At 37.4% G+C, this 12,377-nt stretch overlaps 1 protein-coding gene across 3 annotated transcripts in view; it reads right to left on the bottom strand.

Annotated features, from left to right (window-relative positions):
• The window catches only part of ODAD2 (outer dynein arm docking complex subunit 2), a 68,995-nt gene that overhangs the window by 42,977 nt on the left and 13,641 nt on the right, over positions 1-12,377 (bottom strand). For all 3 annotated transcript variants that reach the window (XM_054515334.1, XM_054515329.1, XM_036395339.1), the window contains exons 5-9: positions 7,298-7,444; positions 6,815-7,024; positions 6,428-6,652; positions 4,074-4,184; positions 3,433-3,587 (exon numbers count right to left, since the gene is read on the bottom strand). In XM_054515334.1, coding sequence (XP_054371309.1) covers positions 3,433-3,587; positions 4,074-4,184; positions 6,428-6,652; positions 6,815-7,024; positions 7,298-7,444 — 848 coding nt within the window. The remainder of the gene's footprint in view (positions 1-3,432; positions 3,588-4,073; positions 4,185-6,427; positions 6,653-6,814; positions 7,025-7,297; positions 7,445-12,377) is intronic.

The raw sequence follows: 12,377 nt of genomic DNA, 5'->3' as shown, positions 1-12,377 counted from the left end.
GCCTAATACACTGCATTTTCCCGATGTCAGAACCATAGTTCTAGTACATTTCCACAGCACAATGTTAGATTCTAACTTGTAATTAAGAAATAAATTAACAGAAATTTGACTTGACACTTATATTAATACTTCCCCCATTCTTCATAGAACTTTTGATACTGAGAATCAAAACTATGGTTTTTAAAATCTTGATGGTCCAATCCTACAAAGACATGTGTGCTAAACCTCAGAAGTTCATCTTTCAGAACAGGATTTTTTCCTCAGTGCTGGAATAATTTTCAAGGGTTTGGGGTTTTGGTTTTTTTTTTTGTTTAAAACTTAGGGGATTCTTCACACTTAACAAATACTGCATCTTCTTTTAATACATCTTCTGATATACCCTGACAGTTCTATGTGGTATATCAAGCTAGATCTAACCTGTATATAATCTAATTATCAGAGAAAATTTCTCTGAGAATACTGAGTTCTCATTTGTGCTTTCCTCCCAGCCCCTAGCTTCTGGGAATGTCTGCTTGAGCTACAAAAACTATTTTCCAGGAACCAGTTGCTCATGTGGCTTTTCTTTTTATACAAAAAATATTAGTATTTCTGAGATTTTTATGGCAGAACTAGATGTTTCAATAAAAATTAATATTTCCAAGATGGATTATCAGCACAATAATTAAAGTAACTGAGAAATGAGAAACTTTTGTTTTTCATCATCCAAACTTTTGCTTAGAAAGAAATTTTCCTCTCCTTGTTCACTGTAACTAGGAAGTATCCCTGCCATTATTTTTTTCAAGAGTAAACATCAACAGCATGAAAAAAAGAGCAATAAAGTAAGCAAATAATTTTAAAAACCAACAAAACAAAACTGATTATTGCTGGCTTTTCAACTTCTTCACAGATGGAACGCTGTGAGCTGGCTGTGCAGCGGGCAGGCTGCTCTCAGGCATTGCTGCTGGCTCGGGCCATCTTGTGTCCAGGAGCAGAATGGCCGCTCCCACGCCACGGGCACGGGGCACGGGCACGGACGGGCACGGGCACGGACGGGCATGGGCACAGGCACGGGCACAGGCACAGACACGGGCACAGGCACAGACACAGACACAGGCACGGGCACAGACACAGGCATGGGCACAGACACAGGCACGCGTACGGGCACGGACAGGGGCACGGGCACAGACACAGGCACGGACACAGGCACGGGCACGGGCACAGGCACGGGCACGGGCACGGACAGGGGCACAGACACAGACACGCGCACGGGCACAGACACAGGCATGGGCACAGGCACAGACACAGACACAGGCACGGGCACAGGCACGGACAGGGGCACGGGCACGGGCACAGGCACAGACACAGACACAGGCACGGGCACAGACACAGGCACGGGCACAGACACAGGCACGGGCACAGACACAGACATGGGCACAGACACGGGCACGGGCACGGGCACGGGCACGGGCACGGACACAGGCACGTGCACAGACACAGACAGACACGGGCACAGACACAGGCACGGGCACAGGCACGGTCACGGGAACGGGCACAGTCACAGTCACAGGCACGGGAACGGGCAGGGGCACGGGCACGGACACAGGCACCTGCCCCGGCTCACGGCTGAGTCAGCACAATCTCTCAGCAGAGACCTCCAGGTACAGGAAAGACTCTGGAGCACTTCAGAGATAATTAACTGCCCCTGCAGGAGCCAGCAGGGTTTGTTAGTTCTAGCTTTATGCCAGACTCAGGCTCATCCCTCCAGATCTACTTAGGTGTTTTCATATTATCCTCACTCCATTTTCTTTAGTAGCCTCCCATCTTGAGTTTGGACAGGGTTTACTGCTTCAGACTCAGCACTACACAACATGTGAATTCAGCTGGAGCTGCGCCGGGCTAGTAACCTTTGTGAGCATCAAGCACTTGCCAAAGATATGTGAGTAGCCCAACAAAAATCTGTTTGCAGTTGGACAGAATTATTGGCTACAGCTATACTAATAAATAAAACAGGCTAGGGCTCATTCTCTAGCCCTGAGGACAAGAAGCACAACACAGCATCCATATGGCTAAAATCTCTTATCCTCACAGTGCAGGGTGGCCTCACCCATTCTGCCTAATGGGAACAATCTGCTGCCTGCACCGTTCCCAAGGAGTGTCTGGGCATTGTCTGGGAGAGCATTTGCTGGCAAACTGTGTAAGGGCTTGTGCTGGCAGTTAAACAGTATGGATAATCCTAACATAGAGCCTGAAACCTGAAAGATTTGGCCCTGTTTAGTTTACTAGTACAGAGAGAGCCATTCAGTCTGTCTCATCCCTGATTGATCCAAAATCAGGATACCTCTGCACAAACCCAAAGTCCACAGAAAAGAAGGATATATCCATATGAAAAGTCAGGTTATTGTGCAATTAAGTATACAAAAAAGCAGTAGGTCAGTAGTAGAGGAAGTAAAGACCATAGGTCTGTATACCAACAGTCTGGGAACTCATTCAGGACAGTAAAAAGCCAGAATGTAAAACCTGGAAATCTTCCTAATTTTTACCCAGTCTTTGTCTATCGTTATGTGCTTATCCAGCAAGGTACACTAAACTAGGGCAGCAGGAAGATGTTACCCCTTACTAATACTCCTTCTAACCTTTCTACATGCTCTACATACAGAACAGCGTAATTTCAGCAGGAAACTGAGCACGTACGTAGTGGAGCCAGCTTCCTTTTTCTAGGTAAGGTGCATGAATTTGTTATATTAATTTTAGATGAGAGGGTAAAGTGTTCTCAATCATTAAGCTGCTCTACGGAAGGTAGAGAGTGACAACTCCTACTGTCACAGTCTCAAATAATTACTCAGAACCCTGGTACTGAGAGGTTGCTGGTACCCACAGCAGAACTCTCATCAGTTAATTCCACTCATTTAGAAGCTGGGTCTCCAGACTAAGCTACTTTTCTGAGCCCCTTCTGTACTTAACAAGAGAGGCACCTAGGCTAGTTATCCTAGACTCCAGTATATTTCCAATATGTATTAGATATCTACCCTACAATGAGATCATTTGGTCTCTGTCTCTCTTGATGTAAAACATTAAAGTGTACTAAGTACTCTCTCTACCATGCAGCAGTGATTCGGGCTTCTAAAATACAGACAGGAGGGGGGATATCAGATATGGCCACGTGTCAAATGTTTACTGTGTGCTGGTTCACCTCCTGACTCAGAGTCCTATAGCTTAACTAGAGGGACCACTTGTCTCCATTGACTGTTGAGATTCTAGGAACTTAACACTGTCTCCAGTCTACTCTGATGAGGTCAGGTGGCATTTTTAAGTACTATAAAACCTAAGGTGAAAGCCCAGCTGATTATAAAGACTGATTTTGATGAATTATGACACAACAGTTTTGAAAACAATAGAGGGCCATAAAATCAAAGCATGAAAATGTAAGAAATGCTTGTAAAATTAAATTGTTACTTTAACACATTTTCTCTACTGATTGCACACTTCCAGATTGCTCCTGTCACAGCTGCCAAAAGTTGTTTGTTTTCACTTTTATCAAGCAGAGCAGATAGTGGTTGTAGACCTTCATGTTTTCTAACCAGGTCACGTATTTCTTCATCTTCTGCACACTATAAAAAATATACATATTAAACATACACATTATGTAAAATCTGTAAGATTATGTCTTCAAAAGCTAGCTGTATTACATTGTAACTAGTAAAAGCTAACAGAGAAGAAAACATAAATGTTGCATTCAAGTATCTGAATATGCTAACAACTCACTCAGTGACAGTAAACTGCTGCTGTATATGCAGCAGTGCTTATACTGTCACTATGTCCTCTTTAGGGGCAAACAAACAAAAAAACCAAAGCAACTCTATGCTCAATATGCCTCACCACTCTTCACTGGTTACCTGTGCAACTTAATGCTTGTACACAAGAAGAGCAAGTAGGAACCTAATTATAATATTAAATACAGGGCTAAAATATTCACAACATTTCTATAATTTTTTACACATTAGAGAAATAGTGAAATTAAGAAAATTTAAAACTGACAATGACATGAAAACAAAGGGCTAATCCTGGTTCTGATCTACTGATTATAATAAAATTACCTTAAATATGGCACTTGCACAATGCATCTGGAGCTCCTCGTGTTCACTACTCAGATTTTTCACTAGGTTCTCAATCATGCCTTCTGTTCTTATTGCATGTCTGTAACTTGGCTAAAAAGATAAACTGCACCTTTTAAATGCTGCATATTAACAGTTAATAGGTCACCATTATAATACAATGCTACAGTTATAAGGTTTGATATTGAGAAGCCTTGTACTTTATGCAAGCACAAGTCATCATTGCCTTGAAAATGCTACTGATGATCTCAGAGGTAAGCAAATATCTGCAGTGCTCTTCAAATCACCTGTAAACTGAGGTACTGCACTGCCTATCCTATAGTCACTTGGCTTATGAAGAATGCAGAATATTCTGAAAGGTGTCCAGACTCCCTGCTCAGACCCAAGAAACTAAAAGATGCTTCAGAATGGGATCAAGAACTACCCACTCACTTCATTGAAAATCAGCAGCCAAAACAACAGATCCATTCCTAAAACAAGGTTAGAAAAACATGTTCTTAGAATTAACATTTTTTAGTGATATTGTCATCCAAATTTAACCCACAGGCATTGTAATGGGATAATTTTTTAAGTGGGGGAAACATCTGTGTAAGAAATACATTTAGTGTTCCTTCCAAGTTAGGCCATACAAGAAACTCTCAAAAATGACACCTTCTCATTACATACTTACTGAACCTAAAACCTGCCAGGTTTGTGTCTCATGGAACATACATTAATTTGTGTAATTCAAGAAGCTAATTTTTAACAGACAGTGTTTAATAATGTAAAATCTCTTTAAAAATTGTATCCTTTGTGCCTCAAATTCACCAAGTCAAATTATGTATATTATCTTAAATGCAATACACCTCAAGTTCAAATGAAGATAGAGAATCATAAACAAATAGAATCATTTAGGTTGGAAAAGACCTTTAAGATCATTGAGCCCAACCATTATCCCAGCACTGCCAAGTCCACCACTAAACTGCATCCCTATGTGCCACATCTGCACATCTCTTAAGTAACTCCAGGGATGGTGACTCAACCATTCCCCTGGGCAGTCTGTTCCAGTGCTTGACAACTGCTTTGGTGAAGAAATTTTTCCTAATATTCAATCTAAACCTCCTCTGATTCAACCTGAGGTAATTTCCTGTGATCCTATTGCTTGTTACCTGGGAGAACAACCCCACCTGGCTCCAACTTTCTTTCAGGTAGCTGGAGCAAGTGATCAGGTCCCCTCTGAGACTCCTTCTCTTCAGGCTAAACTACCCCAGCTCCCTCAGCTGCTCCTCACCAGCCTTGTGCTCCAGACCCTTCCCCAACTCCATTGCCCTTCTCTGGACACCCTCCAGCACCTCAGTGTTCTTCCTGAGTTGAGGGACCCAGAACACAGGGTTTGCATAGTGCCTAGCACAGGAGGATGCTCACTGCCCTGCTCCTGCTGGGCACATTATTGCTGGTACAGGCCAGGATGCCATTGGCCTTCTTGTCCACCTGGGCACACATTGGCTCATGTTCAGCCCTTCAGGTCTTGTCCTACCATGCAGTTATCAACCACTCCTTCCCCAGCCTGTAGCACTGCAGTGACCCAAGTGCAGGACCTGTCACTTGGCCTTGTTGAACCTCATAGCACTGGCCTTGGCTCATGGATCCAGCCTGTCCAGAGCCCTCTGCAGAGCCTTCCTGCCCTCCAGCAGATTGACACTTCTACCCTTGATGTGCCTATAAACACTGAGCATGTTGGGGTGCCACAGTCCCCTCAACCAGGTCATTCATAAAGATATTAAACAGAACTGTCCCACTAGTGTAATCCCTTACGTGGCTATGGTAAAAAATATTTGGATTCAAATTTAAAAACAAATTTATACTCAAAGCTGCAAAATGTGCCACAGAAATCTGTGGAAAAATCACACATATTCCTTTCTTCTATTTGCAATGGATCAGACCCAATAGACAAGGACACTGTAAACCATTCTGCCCCGCACTGCCTTGGATCTTCTTGGCCACACCTGCAGGTTAGTTTTGTAGAATTTAAATGTATTGCTTAACCAGAACACAGCACCTTAGGTTGCCAAATCTGTAAAGTACGATGAAAAAAATAAGAAAAAAAAGAAAGTGATTAAGGCTTTCATTTCACATTTTTTTCTTTCATGTATTACTCCTAGCCTTTTAAATAAAAAATATGTGGTTTTTACTTCAGTCCAAGCTGTGACCTTCTCAAAACCACTTTGATTACATAAAGCATCTACTTCCTGATGGAATAACTGACCTGATATAGGTGACTGTAGAATGTAATATTTCCTTTTAGTGGCGAACTTCTTTAATGCTTAGAAATAACTTAGATGTTTGTGTTTACTCACCTCTGAGGCACATTCCTGTAGTGTCCCCACTATGGGGATTAAGATGTTTGCATGTGAGCATTTGAGCCATCTAGCTAGTAATGGAATGCCACCAGCTTTACGGATTGCTTTCTTGTTTTTGGTGCTTTTGCTGCAGCTCCAGAGTGCCAAAGCTGCACAGCGTACTGTTTCAGTGTCTTTGGCTTGGTATGATGATCCCACTGAAATAGATTCCAACAGCTCAACCTAAAAAAAATACCGATTTTTTAATATCTACAGGAAACTTCGATATCATGTTGCTTTCTAATTATGATAAACAGTACAATTGATCATGTTTACAACACATGATCTATTTTTTCAACAAAAAATATACATATGACAAGGGTACAAATTTTCATGTCTGCTTACCAATCTCTTGATTCCTCCATGTTTCCTTACTGTCTTTCGTGCTCGTTTAAATCTAGCAACATTGGCAATTGTTTCAGCTGCTAAACATTTTAGATCAGTATCTGGAGAGTCCAGTATTTTCACCATGATCTCTAAGCCTCCAAGATCTGCAATTGCATGTCTGATCAATATATTTTGACTAATTTCCTTCAGGATTTTTAATGAACCAGTCTAAATAATGGGAAACGATAGAAGTTAAACATTATTCAGGTATACAAAAACATTAACATTATTTAAAATGATGGGTTATTTAATTTTTTTCTTTATATTTAATCAGGAGAAAAGAAGAAAACTGAAAGTCAAAGACATAGATATCTTTCTAAAAAATCTGGAGAAAACAAGAAAATACAGAAATGAGAAATCAATTTTCTTTACACTCTGTAACTCTGAAAACATTCTAATAAAAAAGGCATATTCATTGCTCTATTTGACAAAGCTCATTACCTGACATTTAATTTCTTCTGTATCAAGTAAATTAATCAACACTTCAAGGCATCCAGTGTCTTTGATGGCCAGCTGACAGGTTTCTTCAGACAGATTGAAATCCCTCATTGAACACAGTGCAATTAGAGTGGCTGTTGGATCACCTCCCTAAAACAAAGCAAATAATTACCCAATATATAAAATGTATTTATTATAAATCTCAATCACTTCTAGTTGTGCTAGTAAAACTACTACTAAAGAAGAAACATGTTAGACTATTTTGACTATATAGTGTTCAATAACACATAGTAAGAAATGGAATGTTTGATAAAGTCTGTAAATGGCATAAAGATTCAAATGAGTGAATAGCTGAGGTGGAAAATTATTAAAATGGCTTGCTGTGAATAGACCAGATTGAATGTTTTTCTAAACATTCAAGCTCTATTGAATAAGATAAGCTAAGATAAGCTCTATTTCAGTCACTGCAACTAGACTTAAAGAAAAAAATCAAAGAACACAACACAGGAAGTTAGGCTACACGACAGTGGATTCTTTTAAACCTCTAATATAGGTTTACTGTCAATAAAATCAGGGATGAACTGACCTGCATGGAAATTAGGAGAGCTGAGCTATAGCTGCAACAGAAGCTAGAATGAACATTGCCAGCTGGTACTAATGTGGAAGTTACAACTTAGAGTAGCTAGTAAATCAAACTACAGCATCCACCTCCTGCATTCCAGGGAAGCTTTGGCTCCCATCCCAATTTGAGCTCTGCTGCCCAAGCCCATCTCTTTTAAATGAGAGTTTTGAATCTGTAAAGGATTTTTGGCCAACCCTTCCTAGAGGAAAATGTTCTGCTGAATTGTGGACATTATAATGAAACACAGAATATTACAAAACTGAGTAATGTTTGCTAATATAAACCAGGTAGATCTAACAAAACCAGAACTTCTGAAGCATATCTCTTAAATGTAAACAGAAACAGTATGACAGACACAGTGCAAAAGGAATTTAAATTTAACATGGTCTTCAAATTGTTATAAATGTAGTAAAGAAGCACAAGTGAGAAAATACATCCAAAAAGAATGTGAGAGAACTATTTCATAAAGTTTCAGACCAGTAGTTTACATCAGACAGAACACTTCTGCTGATCAATGAAGTATATATTCATAGTTCTTCATAATTTTTACCTACATTTCTTTTAACAACAGATACCAGAAAATTTCCCCACAAAAGTGGTTAAATGTAAAGGTAATTTTTAAACATAATGTCTTAGAGGAAGATGCCCCCAATTTTTTTAAATTATATTTTTAAAATCATATTTATCATCTTGACCTCAGCAGTATGAAATGTGTCTTGCTTTAGTAACATATAAATAATGTAACAATTTCTCAAATGTTTTACTAGAGAAATCAGTCTATCCACACTTATAAAATTCTTAAATATTTTTTTAAAAATTCCTACAATATGATTACAAAACTACAGAGAATATTCTGCAGCTCAGAAAAACTAACAGCTGTCCTTTTATGAAATCTGTGGCCTTTTAACAGATTAGACCTTGATATTTACTTTACTTTGTCTGATAAAAAATTTGCAACAGGAGTTTTAAAGAAAAACTTGTCTTTTTATTATTTTACATTACTGGAAGAAGTATAGTGCTAACCTGAAAAGTGATGTCTCTCCTTCTGAGGGCTGCTTCTCCTACAGTGAAACTGCATTTATACATTACATAGTAGTCCATAATTCCTTTATCTTACATGTATAATGGTTGGCATAAGATATTTAATATGGACCAAGTTTTAAAAAATAAACAACTTTTAATTTTCGTATAATGAATAAAAAAATACAACCATATATATTATATATATGTATTTTATTTTTTCAACTTTAAAAATGAACACACCACTTTAAGTGTTTTTAATGTAAAACCATGATAAAATATTTTTCATATGTGCTGAGGCATCAATTCTACAAAATAAGAAATACTGCCGATGGTTTCAACAATTATTTTTTGTTTCTTGAAGTTATCATTAGAGTAAGTCTTGTAGTAGTTACAGCATAGATTTTAACATGCATGGAAATAGTTACCTCTCCATTAAGTTGACATAAAATCTGCATCATGTTGTCATACCATTTGAAATCTGATATGTTGGAAGCAAAATAGATTCTACTGGCAGATCAACAGTCAATTTTAAGGTTTGAAATTAAACACAGACTTATTTTAAAATTTAGAACACAGACTTATTTTAAAATCTTTCTTCCTATATATCAGTATAACACACATATCCATGAAAATAAACCAGTATCACTGTTACACTATCAGTAAAACATCTTGTGGCACTGAATGTGTAAGGTCTCTCTTACAATACTCAAGCTAACAAGTGAGAAAAACTGAGAAGTACAGAACTATTGACAAGATCAAAAAAGAATGAAAACAAAAGAAAAACACAAGCAAATACAGACACAACCCAAAGTACAGTTACCAAGGAATACACAAGTTCAAACAATCATTTTGTTTGACTTCTGTAATAATCAAGAGGAAAAACCCTGTTAGTCAATTGCAACCTTTCAACAAATGGAACCAAAAAAGCAAAAGCATTGAGGGGTCTTTTTTATACATTAACCTTTACTAAATTCTGCTAATGGTTACTTAATGTCTCTGACAGCATAGTGAACACTCTGGCTATGCTAAGGACACAACTAGTCAGTAAGTACTTAGATAACAGATGGTTTACACTAGATGAGCTCAATGGACTCTGCTCTGTGGTACTGAGAGAACTGGCTGATGCCATGATTAGTTTGCAGAACTGTAGGAAGAAATCTGTTGTTAGCGATAGAACACAATGCTGATATTATCTATCAATATCACAGCATTGCCAAACAAAAAAAAGCAAACTTTACAGAGAAAATTATAACCAGATTTGTAACCTGTAAGATACAAGAACTACTCCTTCTTTGGATTGGCACTGCTCAAATTTAAGTACTACATTCATTCTAGGTATTCTAGTTCAGAAAAGATACTGGGAAAGTTGATAAAGACCAGAGGATGTCAAAATATCTCAAAATTATGATCTCCACAAAAAAATTGAAGGAACTAGAATTGTTTACTCTGAAGAAGACAATAGGAAGGTAGTTTAAAGAAAACCTTCAATGCAAATCATCTCTTCTCCAGGTCCAGATGAGAAATACTGGGGTTTAACAGCATCAGGATTGATCTATGCTTGGTAAAAAAAAGAAAAAAAAAGACTCAACAAAACCAACTTCTATAGTAAAAATACTTGATTTCTTGAATACATTGCTTACAGCATGAAATCTCCATGACAGGAAAGAAAAACCAGAGAAATATTTGTCCAGAAGACACACAAAGAATTGGTGCTGTTTTGGAGGCAAGCAGATGGCGTCAATGACTTCCTACATTTTGCTCTTGTCCTATTGTCTGTTATTTACTATCATGAAATGTCATAAATAATAAATGTTGTGGTATTTACTTATTTTCTTCAAAAAATAATTAACCCATAATAGATACTATGATCATAGATACAGATAATAGATAATAAAATATACAGGCTTAAGTTTCAATAGCAGATGTCCAATCCCAATTAAAACATTCCTAGTCAATACAAAACTTCCATTTTTGAACTGATGATGTCAGTTCAGCAGGCTAGGAAAGAAAGATAACAAATTTACTCTAAAATTAACCCTTTCAACTGAAACCTAAAGGCATTATAGAAGTACAAGTAATAAAAGTATGAACAGGATTATAAAGAATATTATTCCAAATGTGTTACCCAATTTGTAGCAAAACGAAAATATGTGAATGGAAATACATAAACATTACAATCAAGTTACAGTGCAGTTTCCCAAGAGAAAGCAAAATTAAGTAAAATGAAAATTGTACAGTTTTTGGCTCACAAATATCTCCATAAATACAGTACTTATTTGAAGGGTGTATTATTCATTTATTTAATTTGGTTTATGATTTAGAGTGAACATGACTTAATGCTACCAGAAAGTGAAATATTTTACTCTGCATGGTAATGTCAAAGATGGGGTTTTTTTACTGTTTAGACCAATGGCTGAAATTTATTTTGCCAGAGTAAAAGTGTATTAAGTAAATCCTGGATAGGTAGTTAACTGTGCATGTCTGTGATAACAAGCCTATGGCTGAATAACAGGGAAAAAAAATTGCTGCTTGTGGGCAATTTTGTCATTCTCCTGTGTAATACCCCAGTTTTGATTATGAGTATATATAATCTGAATGGCAATTACAATATATTTGACAAAATTAAGACCAAACATACCAAGTCAATATATATTTTAAAAATACTGAACAAACAAAATAGCATAATGTGATAGTCCAAAATAGTTGGTCAAATTAATGTTAAACCAGACTTTTAAAATTAAAATTCATTAATGGAACAAAAAACCTCCAAGGGAAAAAAATTGTTTAGTTGGAATCCCAACCCAAAGCAGTATTGTCATTTTTATAAAACAAAAAATTCAAAACAAAGAGCAAAGTACGAAACAGAATTCTTAAGTTTAAAAGTTTATGACATTTTATTTTCTGTTGAACTTTACTCTCTTAAATCACAGAGAAAATTTTGTAATTTTCTGCTAGAAAATACTTTAATATCTAAATAAATTTTGATAAAGCTTAATGAAAGACTGAGTACTGCAGTACTCAGTATGTATAAAATACATAATATGCCTGAGCAAGGCAATTTTTCTATGCTAGTCAATCTCTAAGCACACTGAGTTTTGTCATGGTTTAAATACTAGTTCCAATTTTTCATCTTAGTTTATAAAACATACAAGCTGCAACTTGTTAAGACATGACTTATAGACAAGTATAACTGAGTTATGGAATAATTCCCTGACCCACTTCCTGAATCTTCTGGCATTCTTTAGCTCCAGCCTGGCAGTATGTAAACCATAAAGATTAATATAAGTAAAGCCAGTGGAAAATCACAGGCATCACAACATTTCAAAACATTCACACTGGACTACAACAATGCACAGAAGCTGCACTGTTTTAGTTGAAGATTGATACCTTGACCCTGACCCTACACAGTGGCAGAATTGACATATATGTCATGACCCC

The sequence above is a fragment of the Molothrus ater genome, chromosome 1, assembly GCF_012460135.2.
Source record: "Molothrus ater isolate BHLD 08-10-18 breed brown headed cowbird chromosome 1, BPBGC_Mater_1.1, whole genome shotgun sequence".
In the NCBI taxonomy this organism is placed as follows: Eukaryota; Metazoa; Chordata; class Aves; order Passeriformes; family Icteridae; genus Molothrus; species Molothrus ater.
This window is presented reverse-complemented; position numbering and strand designations above follow the sequence as displayed.